The sequence below is a fragment of the Leptinotarsa decemlineata genome, unplaced genomic scaffold, assembly GCF_025532065.1.
Source record: "Leptinotarsa decemlineata unplaced genomic scaffold, Ldec_3_MD MMD2_tig00003308_RagTag_RagTag, whole genome shotgun sequence".
NCBI classification, from domain to species: Eukaryota; Metazoa; Arthropoda; class Insecta; order Coleoptera; family Chrysomelidae; genus Leptinotarsa; species Leptinotarsa decemlineata.
Genome location: NW_027412586.1, coordinates 1,064,003 through 1,088,771, shown reverse-complemented (window position 1 = coordinate 1,088,771; position 24,769 = coordinate 1,064,003). Strand labels below are relative to the sequence as shown.

At 33.8% G+C, this 24,769-nt stretch overlaps 1 protein-coding gene across 1 annotated transcript in view; it reads left to right on the top strand.

The window, feature by feature from the left end:
• The window catches only part of LOC111513112 (putative inorganic phosphate cotransporter), a 67,959-nt gene extending 61,879 nt beyond the window's left edge, over positions 1-6,080 (top strand). Inside the window, exons 8-9 of the mRNA XM_074177829.1 lie at positions 4,134-4,260; positions 4,963-6,080. Of these exons, the coding sequence (XP_074033930.1) occupies positions 4,134-4,260; positions 4,963-4,979 (144 nt within the window). The 3' untranslated portion in view covers positions 4,980-6,080. The remainder of the gene's footprint in view (positions 1-4,133; positions 4,261-4,962) is intronic.
• Positions 6,081-24,769: the final 18,689 nt, after the last annotated feature.

The window sequence follows — 24,769 nt, the reverse complement described above, 5'->3', positions numbered from 1 at the left end:
TTATTCCTTGGATATTTTTCACCTGATCATGTGCAGCCGTTTTTGTAGTTCATTCGTTTGCTTTTTATTAGTATAGTAAATATTTTTTCCGATGTGCGTTTTTTCAGCTAAATTTAGATTCGTGTTAAAGAATTTCTCCCATAAAATTATAACTATCAGTGAAACTCCTCAACAGTTTAGCTATGAAGAAGAATTTGAAACATTCGAATGTTGAGTTTCATGAGATTCAGATAACTGATCAACACGAAACGTGATTATTCCACACGTATTATGTACATACAAAATATGGAATGAATTCGATATTTCATAGTAGAGTAGCTTGTTAGTTTAAAAACACTACGAATCTACAGAACTTGATATTTCTTTTGAAAAAATATCTGCTATCACAATTGTGACTTAAACTTCCATATAGGTACTGTACTTTTTGTTTACGACTTCATTTTAGCATACTTTGTATTATTCCTGTTATAAATGTTGTTGAATTAACGTTATCATTATTATTTCTGCTTTGATAATTATTCATTTCAAATAATGGTGGACGAGCGGGTTTGATGTCGTCGAGTAGAACTACATTTTTATCAAGACTCGTTGCTCCGATCGACTTTCCACACGAGTACTTTTATTCATAAAATTGTCCAAGTAACCTTATTTTGTTGAAAAATATTGAAAAATATCTGTCATTTCAAAGTTTTGGGGTGTGGACCATCGGGGGTAGTCCGTTCCTGACTTTGTAGCAAAACAACTGACTCCTGCATGAAAGCTCATCGACGGAATTCATTTGTTTAGTCAATTACCAAAATTTGGATGATTTTGAATATTCACTTGAAAAGTTATCAAAGAAAAACATTTTTCATTTTGTAACTTCGAGGGCCCGTAACTTGGTTACGGAGACTTTTAGGAAAAAAAGTTATATGAAGCACTGGTGATATTTTGACCCCATCTATACATTTTCGAGAGGAAAAGAGGAAGTCCAGGGACACCCTGTATATGAAATCGACAAAGTTTAATGCAGTCAAGCTGCTGGAAAATAATTCCATGAAAATCAAAAGATAAATTGATAAGTACTTTCTTATCATTCCCATATTGATTTCAATTTAAGAGCCACCGGTAGACAGCTATTTCAGCCTTTTGGGCATCGTCAGTACCGGGCAGGCGGTCCTCGATTGAAGACAAAATGTGAAAAAAACAAAAAAGTACTTGATAAACATAGCTGCGTAAACGCAAGTGAAACATAAGTGGAACCGCCTATTGATATTCATGGAATTATATTCCAGCAGCTTGACTGCATTAACCTTTGTCGATTTCATATCATTTCTAGAAATATATGGATTCGTTTTCCGATGGCATTTCAGGTTAGCTTCCCAAATTTTTGTTACCGTAGTTGTCGGTTGATTGGTCAAACCACCGTCACTGACATAAAAATTGGCAAGTTGACTTGGGTGTCACACCAATAGGTGGTTCCACTTATGTTCCACTTGCGTTTACGCAGCTATTTTTATCTAGTACTTTTCTGTTTTTGTCACATTTTGTCTTCAATCGAGGACCGCCTGCCCGGTACTGACGATGCCCAATACGCTGAAACAGCTGTCTACTGGTGGCTCTTAAATTGAAATAAATATGGGTATGAATAATGCCCACCTTATTTTGGGCAAAGTAATAAAATAGGTGAACTGTAGTGTTTTTTTTATTGAATGAAAAAAAACCTACAAAATTTTCATGAAAAGTCAACTAAAAATAAACTATTGAACACAGTATTTGAAAAATAAATAGCTAAAAATGTAATAACATCAGTAGTTACCTACTTTTATTTTGATAAAAATATTACTTAAGAACAATAGTTCTGAATAATAAATGAAATGAAAAAAAAACACTTTCGTCTAAATACCACTGGTAGATTTTATTTATGCGACCGGTTTCAGATTTTACCCCATTATCAAGTATAAAACTGAAATCTGAAGTTTGAAATATCGTTTATATTAGACTTTCCAGATATGCTGCAAGGACAGGTATTTGAGAGACAGGTAGTTGGGCGAACCAAGATGCCACCTTTTAAAATTCCACGCTGAAAATTCTAGGGGATGTTAAACTCATAAATTCAAGAGAGAAGACCTACATAAATCGAGTTGCTCGTTTAAGGGTATAAGTTTCTGGTTTTTAATTGATTTGTTAATTTCCATGCCCTCCAACAAATTCATGTTTCTCCCTTTATTACATATGTCTAGGATTTTGAGGTTATCTATATTTATCTTGTGGTATAATTCTTGAAGATTTTCGTACATTGCAGATTTTTTGTCCAAACAGACGTGTTCACGCAGTCTTTTGTCAAAATTTCTACCGGTTTGGCCTATATATACTGCAGAGCATTCGCCACATTCTATTCTATATATACCTGATTTTTTCATTCTATCTCGTTTGGGTTTTGCATTGAACAGGGTTCTACCTGAGTTATTATCACTTGTGAAAGCTGTTCCTTTCATGAACTGTACGAATCTCAACCCTTCCGACCATTTTGTGGTTTCATTTACCTCTAACTATGTAAATATAATCTTTCCTATATCCTGATTTGCTCTTTCTACTGAACCTTGAGATTGGCTATGACGGGGTTTGACGTGTACAATTTTGGGTTCTTCCCACATTTGGCATAGTTCGACAATAACTTTATTTACCATTCTCTACCATTATCACTGTGCAAAATGCATGGAGCTCCAAATATTGTGAAGATATCCATAAATGATATGCGACTTCTTCGGCTCGTTTTGTTTTTAATGGTATACGAATCACAAACTTGGAGAAGTGGTCTTGATATACCATGATGAACTTAAAATCATTGTCTGCTTGTGTTTGCATGTCGATTAAGTCGACTTAGCATCGTGAGTTAAATTCACTACTTTTTATAGGCTCAACGACTAGCCCATTTTTTGGAACACTTAATTTTTTTTGACATGGTTCACACAAAGCCAAATATAACGCCACAAACTCTTTAGTAATATTTTTGTACTTCGGTTTGAGGTCTTTTATCATCCTATTTCTACCTCCATGCCCGATAAAAATGTGAGTTTCATGAATAATAAAAAACGTTTATTCCAAATAACAGTAATATTGAATTGGTTCTCTGTCATTTTTCACTGGTACGATTAATTTTTGAACTGTTTCGATCTTCACTGTCATACCTCGACAATCGCTGATATTCCTCCGGAGTTTTGCCAGCGATTTTGTCTTTTGTCACTTGCACTTTGGTTAAAAATGAATAATACTCATCGAGAAAAAATAACTGCGTGTTGTTCCCCGCTCGTTAATTTCAATTTATGAATTTCTTCGTTAAAACGTCTTTTCATATTCATCATATCCGTGGATGCCGCCATTTTGCAAGATTAACGTAATCAATACATCATGCGCATGTACGCGCCCCTCGCATGTTGCAAGCCACGGTCCAATTTATCACATTGCCCGGCTACAAGTAGAGAATTATTCATACTGCCCGGTCCAAGTGATGAATCCAAGCTATTTCAAACACTGACTTATTACATGGACCACAGGCCGTCGGGAATTATTGATAATGGCCGGTCAAAGTGATAAATTAATGACTTTGCCCATCGCTCCAATAATGGCCGATCCTTATTAATAATGCCCAGTTGATCACGTTGCCCGTAACATCGTAACAACGGTAATATTCCATTTCATTATCATATCTCATGATTTTCCATCAAGTCAAATTTTTTCTCAACTTCCCTATATCTTGCTCCAAAAAGAATTTTGTACTTTTGCAGTTAAGATATTATATTCTCTCAGAAACATTTCAATATCCATTTTTACGAAGGAACAAAATCATCAATTGTCATTGAGGAAATTTTCAATTCACGTAATCTAAGTAGTATCAGTTCAAGTCAAGAAGTCAGTTAGTTTTTCTTTCAATTTTTTCTCGAATTATAGAGCTATTTCACTTCACAAATGTTCACGATTATGAGTCACTTCCTGAATTTTCACAAAGAAGTTTATTCATTTTTGTTATCCTTCAAAAGAAGCGAACCGATTAGGAAATCGATGAATATACTACCTACATTCATGATTATTCCAACAAAATTTTGTTGATGTGTAAATTAAATGATTATTTCTCAAATTACTTTCAATTTTAGGAAGATCCGAAGCAATGGAAAATAATTTTTTATATTGCCGCTGGTATGTATTTTGTCACTAATGCCATATTTCTTGCATTTGGAACTACAAATGTTCAACCTTGGAATGATGATGACAACAAAAGAGGTGAGCCAGGAACAAATGAAATACATTATTTCAGAAACATTGAAATCATTAGATAAAATCGGAGTCAATTCTCTTTTACTCAATGATGTAAAAAATCAAATTCAGTGATAAGATTGTAATGCTTACAAGTTATTTGAAGGAGAGAAATATTTTGGTTTTGATGATTATTAAAAATATACATGTTTCCGATTCAATTTTCATGGATCATTTCCACAAATACGAACATACACATCCTGCAAATCTATTGTCTGCAGAGTACTTTTCAAGAAAGGTTCATACTATTTTCATGAAGAATGTTCAAAAAGTCAAACACTGAAATATATAGATGTTCTCGGATTTCATTGAAAAAAAAATAAAGAAATATGAATATTCTTCAAAACCAAAATGAGAAGTTATATTTGTTATCTATTGTTAAATGTCTATAGAGTTCACTTGATTGTACTCAGTAAAATGTATTCCGAAATTTTACATCACGACAAAATCAAGATATATCTCTTCCAATCAATTTATTTTTCTTGCTCAAGTCCATGAAAACTCATGGTGTTATTTTCCAACAACTTGGTATTCTAGTCGATGAAAGTTCTGTTAAGATAATTTTATTATCATTTGTTTTGAATTATTTCAATATTATAGTATCATGTTTTTGTCGAATAACATAAAATTTCACAATTGAATACTAACAAACTGTTGTTTTTTTTTTAGATACAAACCATTCATAGCAAAGTTACTGGCATCTCATCTGGAAATGTATGTTTTCGCATTATATTTCATGAATTGTTATATTTTTATTTTTCTAAGGAAATGTTATAACTTTACATCATTATTGTGTCGTTCGTTTGTAGAAAACGTTGAAACCACGAAACGTAAATAAGTATCGCCTTTATTGATGAGAAACATTCTATGTGACTTTTTTGGTTTACACTTATCTGAACTTAAAAAATGTTTTTGAATTGAAATAATGATGTAAACCAAGATTAGATAATATTTCTAATATAATAACTTTCAATGAAATCTAGCTCGGAAAATACATACATACACTTCTAATAATAATTATAAGTCTATATTGTGAAAATGTGATTATTATCACCAAGTAACTGGTCAGTGTATAAAATATTTCAGAGTTATTGAATATAGGTTTCTTTTTCTATATACATAGAATTCTTCATATGAATTTGTATGGCATCTATTGTCGTTTTTCAAATATTATGTAACAATTTTTTTTTCTGATTGATTCGGACGTTACTTGATGAAGATTCCATGAACTACACCGTACGATTTGATCTTCACAAACTTCATTAAAAGAAATATGTTAGGAATCACACGTTAAATGGTAAGACTTCGATAATCCTTAGCTCGCACAAGTTTCGACTTTTGAGGGTTGTCGTTCGTAGGAGTGCGACAGCTGGTTAATGGAAAAACAGATTCTAAACAGAAAACATGTTAATAATAATAATAATGTTTATTGAATCCTTCAAGTTCACAAAATGGTAGAGAATACGTCTCATGGGAAATGAAGTACACACATTTACACACATACATACAAACATATTCATATATATTCACATATTTATACATATGTACATATGCATGTAAAAATCAAATTTCACTATTATCAGTATTCAACTTATCGGATTTCAATTTTTGGTAACAACTCTCCCTCTATATGAACGTATGTATGTATTCGTAAGAGAACGAAATCAGTGATTGTCGTATATCTACAACAAACTTGTTTACCATTGTTTATGATTTTCATTTATGTTGAAATGAAATTTATACAAAATGTAAGTACATGAACAAATATAGATTAGGAATTATCATCAGCTGCTGTTTTCTTTTGGATTATATGACCCAGATTAATGAAGCATATTTCATCAGCTTGTTCACATTGTCTTGAAAATTGAGTTAAATATTTTCGTAGGAAGGAAATGAATGAAGGAATATCTGTAGAAGTATTCTAACAAACCTGGAATTGAAGACATCAGTATGTTACACAACATAAAAATACTTGAAATCTCAATTATCAAGTCATCACTGTTCTTTTGTTGATAACCCTCAGTGGTTGACGCGATCGTATACAATTGAGAAAAAACTGGAATTTACAAGATAACGGAATTCCAAAAAATAACTGTCAGCATCGTTCATGAAAAGTTTTGTAATTGTTCCAGAACTTTCCAAATGATCGCTATTCTCCTAGAAGTTCAAATTGATACAAAAATAGAGAATCCTCAGGAATAGGAAATAATTGTATATATTTCAATATAGTAATGTTCACATTATTCTGAAAAATCAAGTGTCGAATTCGGCAAGTATATTTCATTCATATCGATTATCACTTATGTTCACATTTTGCGAGTTGCCAATGAAGCAGTTAATCAGTTACAATAGGGGAGCCCAAGCAGGGATTTCAGGATTCACTAAAGCGCGGCAGATTGATATACAGGGGGATACCTTCTACCCGCTTGAGTACCTCCACCAAATATGAGGCCGATATATAAGGCCGTCCGTGAAGAATAAAGTATCAGATTAGTAAAAAAAATTATCATCAGAAATTCTCGAGCGCGTCAGATTGAGGTAGGGTGAGTTAATTACATACTAAAAAGTTTATATTCCAGTAATCTGACAATTTGAGAGTGACGTAAAGAAAGGGGAGGGCAACAAAGTTGTAAAAAAATAACGTCATTTCGACATTATCGAGCGTGGCTAACTTTTTTTTATCTTGAAGGAAATAGTTCAAGGATAACGAAAAATATCTGACGATTTCCGCAAGCCGAAATAACAAAAATCCGTCGATAAAGTTCAATGCGTGCATATGTGTGAAATCTATATTTCCCTCTCCGAGTTCCTATTCCTCTTTCACTTTTTCTCTATCTATTACTCTCTCACTCTGTCTCCACTCTGAATTCTGTTGCCATGACGCCATCACAGCTGATCACAGAGACTCGTTCGTGATGAAGATGATAATTAATTTATCAATTGATCATAAAAAATTATTTTTTTGAGCATTTTTTAAAAATTGTTTTCTTATAAATACAAGTATTCTACTTGAAAAACATACACTTATTTATTTGCATGGTATTTTCTGAGCTTTTCAATGATTTAAAAAAAAATTAAAAAAATTTTTTTTTGTCAGATTAGGCGAATCCCTCTAGATAATCATCAGATTATGAGACAGCACGTCTAGAACATGGAGATGAACGATATATATATCCCAATCTGACGCGCTTGAGTATTTCAAAATGGCGAATTTTTTTTGCACATTATAATAATGGCCCCGAGTTTGCGTCAGATCGAAATCATCAGATTATTGAATGAGAGCTATTTTTGTTGCACTCAACACCCCCTTAGAAAATCTGACGCTCGATTGAATGTTTTTCTTTTCACTTTTAACCTATACGTACAACCACCCGCATCATGCAAACGATCAGATTAACATACGAATATTATTGAAAATACGTAGGACATTGATGCTATCAATATCTGACGCGCTCGAGCAAAAGTATTTTTTTACATATTTAAAATTCTATAGCCGCTTTCCCCACCGATGAAAAGGTATATATTATATAAAATTTTTTTCTTCTTATCATCTAAGCTTTGCAACCTAATATGTCTTTATGACGCTCGAGTAAATCCCCATTTTGCATCGTGGGCTTCTCTACTATTAGTGAGTGTTACAGATATTTACCGATTTGGAAAACGTAGCGAGTGGTGTCGTGAGTGGATCAAGTGGTGCTGAAGAAAGGAAAGAAGCAGCAGCGGCTTATTAATTCAACAACATTATATTTCCGCATGCTGGTATATAAATCTTTTTCACTTATTCCACTCTACAATAACTTCTGCAGTCTAATTTAATGAAGTAAACTACACAAGGCACACATCTGTGTACTGGGTTTTACTGTCAAGTTTTTTCATAAATTTCCAACCAGGTGGTTACCAATTTCATCAACAGACAAAAAATGCAACATAGAAAAATCAATTATTCAATTCTACATAGTGGTTTACAATAGAACTCTTTCAATTATTATAGTTCAATAAATCACGGATAATAAACTCCATTAGTGTTTATTACAAGGATACAAATTAACCTTCCCGGTGAACATTTTATTTTGTTTTCGTCAAAGAAACGTCTGATTTTCGTTTCGACGGACCGCATCAATATAACTTCTCCATGATTCCTTCTTCTGGGGGCGATAAGTATCAATTTTTGGCACTCCTGAATGTAAAACAATCTGATTCATAATGAGGTTATTTTACATTCACGTACAAGATATGATGGAAATTTTGTGTATAGTGAACAGCGTTATAATATCCTATAAAATTTGCATGTAAAAAAAATATATTTCATTATACTTACTATACATATTCATCGAATTTTCTTCACCGCTACTTACTTCCTGTATTGACAATGTTGCTATGCGAACAACAGTTTGACTACAGAATGCTGTAACGTGTTTTGACATTTTCTGAAAAATATACTCAGCTGCGCCTTGAACCTACGACCTATCTATCACCATGCTAACGTTAAACCAGCTCCGCTACAGACTTTCATATCTGACAGATGCGGAAAATTTTTGTCTCTTGGATAATGAGGCAAGCATATATTTAATGAAAATTTGGGTGCATTAAAAATGTAACCCTATCATCAAATTACATCAAAAGGATTGAATGAGTAATGAGAATATGAAGTAATAATTTTTTTTTAAATTCTTCAGATGTTGGTTTCCAATATAGCCTTGAATGACAGTGATATACAATATCAACATAATTACTCGTCCAATAATCTTTCAATTATTATTATTATGGAAATTGAAAACTATGAATTTTTATCAACACACTGCAGATGGCCTAATATAATATGTATTTTCGATGCAATATGTATCACTATATATTTCAAGCACAAAAATAATGTACATATAAGATCGCAAAATGAACATATCACAGATGAAAGTTATTGTTGTTTCATGAGAAATCATAATTAGTAGTCTTTTTCCATTTTTAACCTTTAACTACACGCGCCCTAAAATTATAAACAAGTACACGCGTGGTGTATTTTATACACCAATAAAAAATATTACTGAAAACTAATTTATTATCTGTTGTTTAAAAACATATGGGTAACGTGCATTTCTAAAAAACTCAAAATACTAAAAAATAAAACTTTAATGTTGAAAAAACACATATTAAATACTTATTTCAATATTAATACATGTGTTAACAAAAATAAAAGTTGTAAAAACTGAAACTAATTATTAGGTATAAGAAATTCCTGGCATAGGTTATAAAATAAAATAAAACAGAAATAAAGTTTAATGTAAAAACTGAAACTGGTCAACTATACTAATTGTTATGTATAAGAAATTCCTAACATGTAGTCATTCCCCAAATAGAATTTATTTCCATTTTACTATTCGTCGGCATCTGGTTGGTTCTGGCACTCTGGACAAGAAGTTGAAATGATTGCATGTTGTTTGCAAACTGGTTTGTTACATGTGTGGCACGAAATAGTAGTGACTCTATTTTTTTGTCTGCCACAGCAAAAGCACCTTCCCCTTACCTTTGTAGGTGGTTCTTTTTCAGGCTCTTTTTCTGGCTGATTTTTGTATTTCTTGAGAAATGGATGAATGTCCAAAGGCAGAAATTTTAGCTCAGCCCTTTCCGCCAGGTAAGGCTTCATCAAAAAAATAGCTAGCGCTTTTAGAAAATTCCTCCTATATTTGTGTGGGTTATTTATGTGGGACGCGTTATACAAGATCTGGCTATTTATGCCAGATATATTTAGAAGTTGAAAAAATAAAACCAAAGGCCATCTCTTCGTTCTTCTAGACACGGAATACGTACTGCACATTTTATCGACTGTGTCAACACCCCCCTTGTGTGAATTGTAATCCAAAATTATGTCTGGCTTATTTGTTTGAGGGTCTATTGTTGAATCATCATGCATGGTTGAAATGAGAACCACAGATTTATTTTTTTTGGGAACATATGACACAATGGCTATATCTTCTTGGAATCCAAAAATAGATGTATTGGGAGGTCTATTTTTGTTTGGCAAAAACTCTAATGGGAGCTCCCTTTTATTTTTTTTTTATGGTTCCTACCATTGTTACTTTATCTTTCAATAGATTTTTAGCTAAACCGTAGCTGGTGTATCAATTATCACAGGTAAGGTTTCTGTTCTTTCCTTTCCAGGACTGGAGCAACCGATGAGTAATATCAGATGGGTTATTTGAGTTTTGATAGGGGCCCTCTGGCTGTTTTCCACAATATATTTCAAAGTTTGTTACATAGAAAGTTCGCGCATCACATAACACAAAAGCCTTTAACCCATATTTTGCTGGTTTGCTTGGGATGTATTGTATAAAACTACATCTTCCTCTAAAAGGTATTAACATTTCGTCAATTGTTATCTCAGCGCCTAGACAGTAACTTTTCTCACAGTTTTCTGCAAATCGATCCAACACAAATCTAATGGGCGCAAGTTTATCAGTCTTTTTTCTGTCGGTTCTTGTATTTTTGTCGTCAAATCTTAAGACAGTCAGTATAAACAAAAAACGATTGCATCAGCCCATACAAGCTCGAAAAAGTTCTGTACCAGTCCCATCAGTACACCATAATTCAAGAAAATGTGTGTGATTTTGCTTTTTTAGGCCTGTCAAAAATAATAGCCCAAAAAAAGCCAAAAGTTCATTATGTGTAACATTTTTTGCATCTCGTTGTCGTTCATAGTTGGGTCGCAGTTTTTCAATTTCCAGATTTGTACAATCAATAATATTTTGAATAATATCGTCAGTAAACAATTTTTCAAATGCCATCCTCTCATCTGTGAGAGATCTTGCATATGTTTTTGGCCCAGGAAATATTTTTACTAAATTTTTTTTGTTCGTTTTGCTATATTTACTCACAATATGGTTTTTCTTCAGCCACGTAGTAATCTTCAAAATGGTCAGTATTATGTGAGTTATTTCCTTCTTCATCTTCTTCGCTGAACTCTTCTACTGAGGTCAAACTGTGATCACTTTCTTCTTTGTATTCTTCATCTGACGTATCAACATTTTCTTCTATGAACTCTTCCTCTGACGTATCTGCATCTCCTCCTACTTCTTCCTCAGACTCGTTATCAAATATTGCTTGAGCCATTTCTTGAAGCTCATCATCAGTGAGACGTTTTGAATCTCTTACTTTCACTCGATCCCTAAAAAAGAAATAAATGAATAAAATCAAATTATTTGCGATTTTTTAAAAATTTATTATTTATTTAGAATAGGTTTTCACTTATTATTTGCACTTATCATGAATTGAAATAACAAGGAAAGGAACGTGCTCGCAAGGCGTTGACATGCATATTCCCGTTTCCGGAAATACCAACAACATCTCAACAAACATTTTATCACAATTTGACAAATGTTTACAGGATCAGAAACAAAAAATTAAGAAGCATTCATTTTTCCAGCTACATTGATAGGAATTTTATTATTATAAAAAATAGGTACGTACTTAAAAGCCATCATTCTATGACAAAATTTCAAAAATATATTTATACATAAAAATATATACCCAGAGACCAGGAATATGTACAATAATTAAATGTATACTTACATGATACAAAGTACATGCGTGGTGTATTTTAGGCACCACGATGGATTGCTGGTAATTTCGATACACAACGATTTTACTGATCAGGCTGCTGCACCGATACTGGATGTGGCGATGACTTAGATAGTAAACAAAGGTTAGGTGGCGCGGTGGCGGCTCAACTGTTCGTATTAAAAAATGGTGGTGGTTTTAGTTAGAGTGGTGCGCATTTTACACCGGCGCGTGTAGTTAAAGGTTAAAATAAGAGTTTTTCATATTGTGTCAAATTATTGTTATGTTGGATCACTACTAACTTCCACTTTCTAATATATGTTCGTAATAATATAAAAATGAAACATTCCTTTCTTCACTTTTGAAATACATAAGTAGAAATTCAGGTTTTTTATTGACTAGAAATTTGCACTTCCATCAACTCGAAAAGTATAATATAATATAATATGATATACTTATGATATGCAGTTCTTAACCAATTATTTCAATCCTGCAAAAATTAAATCATATATCAACATCCCAAATATCTTTCAGAAGACATGAACCGTCTTCCGACAGTCCAAGTCTCTGCATATGATGATTCATATGATAGTGACCTGTAAGAAGGCCTGTTAGATATCGTGATTTGTCCCTACTGTAGTCCAACAACTATTTGATATCAAGCTTCGAAGGGTGATTAAACGCTGGAAAATTCTGCCAGAAGTCCATGAATCATCTTGCCATCCAGGTGTTCAATCTTTGTTCGACAAAGCCTAAAGCGATGCCAATGGCAGGTTCTGGTCCGATGAAGCTGCTTGCAGCACCCTCCTTTGCAAGGAAGTCAGCAGCCTCATTACCTTCCGGACCGGTACGGAGTCTCAAGTCCTCTCTACTCTACATAAGGCAGTTGGTAGTTGACAGTTGAAGGCGCAAAATCAGAGGTCAATTCCAGAATGCTGTGACTTTCAGTGTCAACCAACAGTCTGTTGCACTCTGTATTCAATTTATTTGTGCAATCGGTAATATGCACAAGTCTATATGCAGTCTATCTAGCACCTCTCTTCAGAAAAATGTGGAGAGCAGGTAGATCTAGAAGGATCTCCATGGCCGCTGACGGTGTGGTACTGATGGCACCACTGATTGCCAAACAAGCCTGTCTCTGTAAGCCAGAGAGCTTCGCTCTCTGGCTTACAGAGCTTTGCTGTATTCTGTAAAGCCTCTGGTCACCAGGAAATTGCACCATAAGTGATCACTGGTGTGACATTTATCACATAAATCCAATATATTTGTTTGGGACCTAAACCCCAAGTTTCACCGCAAATCCTTCGACATATCCATAGGGACAGTCTGAATACATTTTTCTGATAGGCAATTGAAACAGATGATTGTCACTGAAAATCACACATCTAATATTTTCGAATTATGATCTCTGAATTACTTGAAACTATATTGAGGAAAATCGAAGGACAGGTTAATGGAAATAAATAAGAGATGAAACAGAAAATCAGAAAATCTGAAAATAAAAAATTGATTGCGAAATTAAAACAGCAATCAATTGAATTCGCTGATTCGGAAAATATGTCAAGATGTCACAAAACAAAAATAGTCACTGGCAAAAATTTCTTTAAAAAAATGGTATTCGGCTTTGGAATCAGATTCACATATTAGTGTCAAATATCAGTGCTATTTATCAATTGAAAAGTGAGACACTAACTCCTCTAATGAAAATTGAATTCACCAGATTGTTAATAAAGGATCTATTTCTTCAAAATTCCAACAAATTCAAAGCATAGCACAAGATCTATTCAAAGAAAACAGACAAGTCCAAAAATTAATGTTGAAGCATCAAAACAAGGCGAAAGCACAGTAATTCGATGTCTAAATAAGGAGTAACACTGTGCAAGTGAATAGAGTGAGTAACGTACACGGTCAACCAACTGGAACTAATAAATGAAACTACGTCATAGCCAAAAATTATCTCAACAAGTGCTCCCGAAAAGCACACATAACCCTATCTGCTAGATGAGGCCAGAGTATTGTATAGTCGTTCTGAAACAGCACTCACCAAACTGAAATCCCTTGAAAAAAAAGAGGAAGTTGACACCAAAAAGAATCATCCCAAAATGAAGAACATGTAAAGCGTTACAGCTTGACTTGTCCTCAGTGTCCAGCATTAAAAGTGACAGATCCACAAGATATCAACTCATGATCATACTTTCAATAATTCAATTTCATAATATCTAAATCAATTGAAATTGCTAATTAGAATATAAGGTATCTGATCACAAAGTTTGATGTTTCTGAGACACATGTATCATCATCAGATAAATATTTTTGTAATAGGTCTGTCAGAAACCTCGTTGACTTCAAAGGTAAATGAGTTATCAGAGATCAAAGATACACTCTGGTGAAAAAAGATAGGCGCTCGAGGAGAGGGATGGTTCGTGTTTCTGCATCAGCAAAACCCTCAAATATCGCATATTGTGGACTGAACTGCACATGAATACTCAAGTTTCTGTGACTGGATTAGTATAAAGACCACCAAGTACTCCTACTAATGAGTTCATCACTGGCCTTGAATAATTTTTTTCTCATCCATCTCAAAATCTTATGAAGTATGAAGTTAATTGTTCAGGTGATTTTTAAATTGACATGCTGTCGACCAACATTCCTTTTTCCAAAAACTTAAATTGTATACTTGAAGCCTACGGACTTTCACAATTCATTGAGTCACCTACCCGTTGAGTCATAAGCAAAGTTAAAAATAGATGTTGAATAATGAACTCATATACGCTGAGTCAGTAATCTCTGCACCAAAAAGAAATGGAAATATTCAAAGTCATCAGGTAATTTTTTCTTCAGAAAATTTCCACTCAGATATCCAGCTTGCACCATTCACTTTGATTTACAATCTGAATGGTATGAATGAGAAACTGCAACTTCTCAATTCTCCATTCTTTCGATCTTCAACCATCATGCTCCACTGAGAACTACTGAAATAAAATAATCTCATTTTCCATGGATTACAGATGATATACGACTATTGATGAAAACGACCAAAAAATGGAGGGCATTATAAATATTATAAATCTTTAAAAACGTTTACCACTCTAGCATATAAAAACCTATAAAAACATTCTGTGGAAGTGTGGAAAATACTAGGTATCCTCAACATAAATAAAAAAAACTACAGATATTCCAGATGAGCTTGAGAAACCTGATGTACTCAATAATTTTCATGTGAATTCAACTTGGTAATAAATTCTGAAATTTCAGAATTTTATAAAAATAATAGGAAATAGAATGGTTTCGAGTTTTCGTTTCAGTTAATAAGCGTAATGGATGTACAAATAATCATATACACTGTGAAAAGCAACACTCAAGGCTCAGATGTCATAAATATTGGATTATTGATTATGTGTTGCCCTTCCATAATACCTCACCTAGCACACATAACAAGTGTACGCATTCAAACAGGTGATTTTCCAAATTGTTGGAAGAAAGTCTTGGTCATACTCCTTCCAGAAAAAAGTGATCCAGAAAATTTCAACGATTTGCGTTCAATCAGCATTCTGCCAGCTGTTTCTGAGTTATTTGATAGGTTGATTCACAATTATCTTCCTGAATTCTTTTCTATTGAAAACATTTAACCAGAAACACAATCGAACTTTAGCCCATTTCATATTCGTGAAACGCCAATCTTGAATATTACAGATGATGTTCTCAGTGCATTCGACCATAAGAAACCTACAGCACTTGTTATGCTTGATTTTTCGAAAACTTTCGATACGATGAATCATGTTGTTGTCCTCACTATTGTTGAATCCATTGCTTTTTCAAATACGCGGTTCAATTTTTCAAAAACCATTTGAGCAAACGAGTGCAAAGAATCAAATTAGAAGATTTGGGATACAGGCCATAGGAGATAAATCGCGGAGTTCCACAAGACTCGATTTCATGTCATCTCTTATTTACATTATATATCTTGAACTTTGTGAACGTAGTTGTATATTCCAAAATGAACATCGTCGATGATACACAAATACATTTTTTGTTCCACCCATCGAACATAAATACCACAATGCAGATACAAAATGAAAACATAGCCTCATTGATAACTTTCTCTAAGCGGTATTCTCTCAAAATCAATGCTATGAAATGTTCAGTTTTGTTCAGTTTGTGGCTAAGAGAGCACCGAATGTCTTCCTATTAACTGTAGACATGAATGTGGTTGCACTGACTGAACATGCAAAAAATTCAGAAGTCATTGTTGATTCCAAACATGACATCAATTAATGCGTGTCTAAAAGAACATCACACAAAGTCATACCAACAAACAATATCTCAACAAAATAGTAGAAACCATATTATGTGAATCTCTTGTATTATCTAGATTCAATTTTGAAAAAGCAGTGTATAGGCTATGCAATGATTATAAAGGCAAACTAAGAATTCAGGTTGTTCAAAACAATTGTCTACGTTCAATACACGGCATAAGACGTAATTAACTTATATCACATAAACTCAATGGTACCAACTGGCTAAATATGGCAAAACGAAAATCATTACATGCTGCGATTCTGTGTCATGAAGGCATCACAAAAAAGCTGCCAAATATTGATACAAGAAATTTTCATATCGTTCAGATGTTCACAACATCAACATTCGTTACAAGAAAACACTGATGCCCTCTACATACACAGTGTGAACCAAATTGGACACTTTTAAAGAAAAACTCCAGTTTTGAAACTTGATAGACAAAAACGGATGGCGGTATCTGAGAGTCAAATATTATGACAAAGAGGGTCAAAAATGACAAACCTTATGGTGGAAACCGCATAACGAAATCTATCATCGTTTCTGAGTAACACCATGTTGCTATAACTTTTTTCCTGTCAATAATTTCTTGTGTCTATGAATCACTTTTTACGTTGAATTCAATGGTGTAGAAAACTATTTTTTCAAATGAAATATGAAACGCACATTTTGATCAAATGGGCTTTGGACGAGGCTGCATTAGTAGCTATCAAATGTTGAGAGAGCTTTTGACAGCAGTAATTAAAACTGATGACAATTTATACCATGACTACTAATAAATGAAACTTCAACAATAATAATAATGATGTTGTTGCCTGTCGATTTTTTCAAATTTCTTGTTGACGTTTTGGGCTTATTTTCAACAGCTCTTGAAAAACCTATTTGTTTCAACTCTTTGTCTCTATTCGATTCATAAAATATTACAACCTAATCCACACATCACAATCTTGCCAAAATGTCTCTGACAGGTTAACTTTTCTCTGAATACCTCTCGTGATACAAATTGTTTGCTGCTTCTGTATTTTTCCCAGTTTCCCTTCAGAAGTGACCAATTTGGTCAACTCAGTACAACTCAATCACTTACGAATTTGAACTGATCTCTGTGAAAAAATTCTAGATAGCCCTGAAACGAAAATATTTCAAGGAAATCTAATGTTCACTCATTATCAATGAGATTAATGGTTCGTAACATCACTTCTTCATTTTTCTGCACATTTATACCTACCTAAGTCTAATATACCATTGACACAATTTTATATTCGGTACATTCATTCCTTAACATTGGACTGGTTTCTAATTAGTTTTGAAAAATTTTTCTTTTCTTTTCTTCCTATCTTTGTTTTAATTTTTTTTTTTACCTAAAATGAAAAACCATAGATTGCATCTCTTGATACAATAGAGTGATCTGCAGCCTTTCCCGTTTCAGTTTCATATTCATTGAATCATTCTGGGTATAAAAACCAATTATCATCATTAAAATCATTAATAATATTACGTTTCTTTCGTTCTTCATTGAGATTATATATTTTTATCGACACTACACAGCCTTTTAGGAAGTCCAAAAGACAAAGTCGAGAACTCGGAAAAGTCTGAAACTGACGAAATTGAATATAAGGACTGCGATACAAAATATTATGGACAGACAGCCTATCCTAGTGTAGAAATAAGTAAACATAATAATATTGTGAATAACGATGATGATCAATAACTATATAGCTTGTTGAAATAATATTTAAATTATTAGATTCACCTGACTATTCCATAAGGAACATTGTAAACTTAATTTAATACTAGTTGATAAGGCAATACTGTGGAATCAACCAGGTATCTAGAAAATGTATATATGTTATAAATAAATAAGGATGATTTTGTAAGTATGATTAGTTTGATCTTCCTCTTGAACATGATCACTTGGTGATCGAAACACATATCGAGGTGTTAAAATAACGTTTATGTGTTGGGAAAAAACTCCAGTAATATGAGAATGTTGTTTGAATCACATCCCATTATGAACTTCATGAAGATGAGGATCATGTTAACACAATTATTTTTATAATCAACTCATCATGAACATAATTGCCTAGAATTATTCTGATCTATCACAGTAAGTCATAGAAGTCTCACGAAATTCATCACATGACCGACATTTTGCAAATAACATGTTCACTGAATTGGACTTTACGAAAAACAGTAAAATGGTAAAAGTAATTGTCACATGCGACTATTTGATAGGGTAGTTGGGCCGTTCTCGTCGTGATACTCATTCCAAAGTCCACCCGTTAATTCCAACACTTCATTTCCACTTCGCCACTTGTAGGTATCATTTTTGTTAATTTAATTTTGTTCAGCTTGCCCTATTTGTTAAGGTCAAATTCAGTAATTGAAGTTTGACCCCCTTTCTGTTGACAGCGTAACCTGAGTAAATATGTTAATACTACGCCCAACTATTTCATAATTATTTTCATCTGGTCAATACCGTAGATTACTGAGGTGAGTGATGTGATGACTGCTTCCTAGGACCTTCCCAAAAATGTTTTAGCTTTTAGTACATTATCTACATTATTAATATCTTTTTTTTCAATAAAACCGTTCGACATAAAACTTTTTTTACTTATTTCATTTGATAGATGAACACACAATCACAGATTGTTCTGAAATCTGTTGATATCCAGAAATTTTGAAATATTGAGCTCAATAACTTTTTTTATAAAATATAAATAACATATTACAGTAAATTCTTAACAATTTCTCTTCTTGAAATGAGAAGACAAATTCAACATTATAATGTTACGGCGAAACATCGGATGTGTAACAATCCTGTGGATAATAGCTGATTCAATTTCACAACGAATGTTTGGAATACAATCTGAATAAAAAAGAGTGTTTTTTTCTATAATTCAGTGTTCATGGAAAAGCAAACATTTGGCTTTCTCCTATTCCATGTTGATATAGAAAATGTGGGAATCTTCCAAAGAAAGGAAGGAAGTAATCGATTTCAAAAGAAGTTACTGTATACATAGATGTGTAGATCATACAAAGAAGTAACTGTCAGACACAAATCTGGATGAAAAAGCCTTCCTGAGACAGCTACTTTCATACAAACATTGAATTACACGAAAGAAAAATTCTTTCGAAACAAATACTTTCATATGAACACTGAATTATAGAGAAAACTCTTTCTTCTACTCGGTTTGTTTTCCAAACATTCATTATAAAATCAAATCAGATACCATTCACAAGGTTCTTATACTATATACTAAATGAAAATAAGAATTTCACTCATATGGAACCAGTGGCGTAGCGTGGGTATCGGCTGTCCAGGGAAGAAGACAGTTTTGCCGCCCTCTTAATTGGGTATTTCAATTAAATATGTACTATACAAATATGAATAACTATGTAACTAAATGTAACTAAATGAGTGTAAAACATTTGAGGAGGTGATTCCTCATCGAAAAAAAGATAGGATCTTTCATCTAAAGGAATGTCCTTGGAGCATCCCTTGTTAAGATACAGCCCCTTAAAGGGGGTACATAAAATTTGTATAACAATTTTTTTCATATGCACTAAAAAAATTACAATATTGAAATTAACCTGACGTTTTGAAACACTAAAAAGACACCCAGACAGAAAAGACAGCCAGAAATTTATTTGATTCACTCCATGGTTATAAGGAGTGGAAAACGTAACCCCTAAAATTTATTTCCAATGTAACTTTTTGTCTTATCATTTGTTTACCATTTAAAAATTAATTTCCGATAGCCTGTTTCATTCTAAACAGAAAATGTCTCTTGGAATTTTGCCCAAAATAAACCAGTTCGCAACAAAAAATTATTTTATGAAAAACTACAGAGATACATCTTTATAAATGTGAAAATACGAAACTAATCTATCTAGTAGGTCGCTATTAGCGATAGTGACAATTACATTTGTATGACGCTGTAAGTGTGAATTTTCGAAATTGAATCAATACTAATTGTGCGTTGTTGTTCTGTTCTTAATTTGTCACTTTATTAATTCACTTGTTATTAAAATGACATTCACAAATGAGGAAATGGCTGATATGCATTACGTTTACGGTCTGTCGCAGGGGAATAGGTTAGAAGCTTCTAGAAGATATGCTGAAATGTATCTTCAACGGAAGCATCCTTCTAACAAAATATTTGCTTGACTTCATCAACGATTACGAGAATATGGTTCATTCGACAAAAGAACGCAGGATTGTGGTCGCCATCGAGAAGTACGAACACCACAGCTTGAGGAAGCAATACTTAATTTGATTGAAGAACAACCTACTACCAGTATTAGAAAGATTACTTTCCAGCTAAATGTTGATCATATGACGGTATTTTGAATTTTAATGGAACAACTCCTATACCCTTACCATCTGCAACGAGTACAAGCAACTGTTACCGCGAGACTTTCCGAACCGTCTTGAATTTTGCAATTGGATGCTGGAAATGATTAGAAGAAATTGTGACTTTCTGAAGACGGTATAATTCACAGATGAATGTAGTTTTTCTCGGGACAAGATTATTAATTTTCATAATTACCACATATGGGCTGATAAAAACCCTCACGCTATTGTCGAAACTAACCATCAAGAACAGTTTTCTCTTAACGTGTGGCTCGGAGTTATTGGGAATGATTTAATTGGGCCTCATTTTCTACCTCCTCTATCAAATAGTGAGGCATAAGTTCAATTTTCAAGAGAAGTGCATCCAGTGCTGCTGGAGGAAGTTCCTTTGGGCGTCAGAAGGGATATGTTTTCTATGCATGATGGGGCTCCCGCCCATTTTAGTCAAGAAGCACGTCAGCATTTAACTGAAACATATGCAAATCAGTGGATAGGGCAAGGAGGACCACAGACCTGGCCCGCTCGATCCCCGGATCTCAATCCTCTCGATTTGTCTATTTGGGGTCATTTACAGCATTTGGTTTATCGTACTCCTGTTCGCGATGAAGAGGACTTAAGAAACCGCATCATCGATGCGTGCAGGGTAATCAGAGAGACTCCAGGAATATTTGAGCGAATACGTGGCTCAATGCGCCGACGTCTTGACGCATGCGTAATGTCTGAAGGTAGACATATTGAATATTTACTATGATTTCTACATGTTTTCGGGTGATGACTGAAGACGATTGTAGATACTAACAATCGAAACGTCGTGAATTAACGTGACTTGGAATCTCTCCACTTTTTATTTTTATTTTCTTTTTCATTTCTTTATTTTTATTTATTCAACTGTTCTATTATTACTTGTATTTCATTTCACTATTATTACATTTCAGGTTCATTTTGGTTTATATAATTGTTATTTTCAGCTATTCATTTTCAATTCATTTTAAGTTGTTTCAGGGATTTCAAATCATTTTATATAGTAGACAATGGAAGTCCGAACTAGTGAAATTCATCATGAAACATTGTCAATCACCTTCAAATAGCCAAATTTGTTAGTCTTAGACTACTCATTGTCGATCACGAATAGTTTTTAATTATTTTCAATTTCGAAAAACTTCTCTCACAGCTGGTATTGCTTATGACAACTGTGAAAAATATTCGCAGCATGATTAAAATATTGGGCAGAGTGTCTTCCAGCTTATATTTTACAATATATTTCAATAATTCAAGTGAGTCTGCATTAATTAATTTATTTTCGTTGCCTGTAGCAGCAACAAAAATCCGCAGTCGGAGTTGTTCCAGCTTGAAAGTCTGCTAGTCAATTTCAAAAGATACGTCGCGTCGTCTAGATTACATTTAGTGCTGTCTGAATTGTCAAAGCATCACGTTGAAGGGACGTAACAAACTATATTGAACCTAATATATATGTAACAGAAGTCATTCCCGCTGATAATGAGTCATAAACAATCCAAGCACAAAATAAAATACGGGGAATCCCCGCAAGTCAGTATAGACGGTGTTACCATTCGCTACAAAATATCATTCAAAGAAAGGGGATGCCCCGAATAAGTCACTGAAAAAGTAATGAAAAATTCCGTGCTCTTTTCAATCGGTCTGAATTCATAGTTGCGTTAAAGTATAAAATGGTTCAAATATTTACAAAATATATTTTGTGAAATTTTGCCGCCCCCTAAAATGTTCCACCCGGGGCTGGCCGCCCCTCCCGCTCCCAATACACTACGCCACTGCATGTAACACTGTCATGCTCACTGGTAGACATCGATGTTTCACCGTAAGACACTTGCCTAAGGGCTCTTCAGAACCAATCTGGTTACCATTATAAGAAAAAGCACACATTCAGTACCAGATTGGTACTGAAGAGCCCTAAGGTAAGTATCTTACGACGAAACATCGATGTCTACCAGTGAGCATGACAGTGTTCCATGTAAGTGAAATTTTTATTTTCATTCAGAATATAGTGTAGAAACCCTGTGAATGGTATCTGATTTTATTTCATAACGAATATTTGAAATAAAAACTAAGTAGAAAAAAGTGTTTTCTGTATAATTCAGTGTTCATATAAATGTATTTGTTCCGAAAGAATTTTTCTCAAGTGTAATTCAATGTTTATATGAGAGTAGCTGTTCCAGGAAGGCTTTTTCTTCCAGATTTGTGTCTAAAAGTTACTTCTTTGCATGATCTACACATATATGTATACAGTTACTTCTTTTGAAATTGATTACTTCCTTCCATTTTTTAGAAGATTACCACATTTTCTGTATCAGGATGGAGTAGTAGAAAGCCAAAAACTTTCTTTCCCAAAAATTAATCACTCCCGAAAATATAACCCTTTCAAATCAAATCAGTGTTTATATGAAAGTATTTCTTTCCGAAAGTATTTTTCTTTCGTGTAATTCAATGTTTATATGAGAATAGCCGTTTCAGGGGGATATTCTCTTTCAATTTGTGTCTGATAAATTACTTATTTGCATAATTAACACAACACATCTATGTATAGAGTAACTTCGATTGAAATTGATTGCTTCCTTCCTTTCTTGGGAAGATTCCCACATTTTGCTTGTATGAAGATGGAGAAGTAGAGATCCAAAACCTTTATTTCTCAAAAATAATCTCTCCTAGAAATATTTGCCTCTTAATTCGAACAAAATTTGCAAGTTTACTGTACTGTACAATACAGTTTACTGTATTGATTGGAAATATATTTGGAATGATGACAAAATCAACACAATCTTCTCCTATAATCGGGAACGGGTATCAACTACATATCATAATCCTGGAATCGAACAGGTGGTTGCTTCATTCCTTTTGGCTGCGGGTACGAAAATGGCGACGGCCAAGCGATAGCAAGCCAACGCGATGGCATAAGTGTGGCGAGGCGACGCAACGACTAACCTGTGGCGATGCATACAACAACACAGACAGTATAGGTGACGAAATGAGCGGTGTTGTTTCGTGCCCTTCGAGATACTTCTCCTCATTGCCCCGCTTTGCACCGTCCCGCAGTCGCCATCGCAGCCTGAGTCTCTTATAAGGAAATGTACTGAAGAATGTATTTCATCAGTTCGGACTTCCATTGTCTAATATAATATAAATTGATTTGATCAGTTATCACCCGAAGACGATTGTGAATACTAACAATCGAAACGTCGTGACGTAACCTGGTTTTTTCTGTATCGAGCGTGTTAGAAGAGGGGAAATTGCATCTGATCGAATCCAAATCTTCCGATGAGAATATGATTCTGCTGGAGATTTCCCACAAAGCACAGGTGTTACTCTGTACCGTAATAAAATATACTTAACTTTTTTAAAAATTGAGGACGGATCATCAGTGATGGTGCTAAATTGATTTTTTGTATATTTGAATGTAGCGTTCGGCGAGATCACTTCTAGCAGGATGTCCAGGAGCAATGAATTATCGAATAATTCCGTAAGTTGAACGGATGTTCCAAAATTCTTCTCTTTGGAATATTAATATATTATCTGATACTATAACATTTGGATAACCATGGAAAGCAAATCTATTCTCCAATAGAGAAATTGTTGTGTGACTGGATGGTTTTTTTTGATCAGTTTGAATTCTGCCAATTTAGATTCTACATCCATTAGAAAATACTCATTCAATGGTTCCCCATGATCAATATTGATCCTTTTCCATTTTTTTTTTGGCGGATCCAATGAGTGGACAAGAATTCCAGCATAATTTGATCCAATGAGAGCACAATACCTGCATTTTCATATAGTCTTTCGATGTCTTTATCATTATGGGGCTAGTAAATGAAATTCTTCGAATAGGTATTCTAGAACGTCTGCCTACTGAAATGACAACTTGTGGAGAACGGGAGTAGTAAGAGACAAGTTCTAACGAGCGTTTGATTTTCTCTATATTGGATGGTCGAGGCACTTGCTCTACTGCTCATCTTACATTTGAAGATTTTGTTGAATTTGTTACTGATTTTTTTTGTTGAGATGTAGATTGGAATCAGGAAGTCGACGAAAGACGATCTTGTGAATTTTCCATACATTTTTTCATTGGTTCACTATGGCAGATAACATCAAAATATGTCATCATTTACAGAAGTCTTTTTGGGATTTGAGACGGAGAATAATTGAACTCGAATGGACCTACTCCAATTCCAAAACTTGTGCGTTGAACACTATATGTTTTTCGATGAAATGTGATAGTCTGTATTATTGAACTTATCAACTTCAACA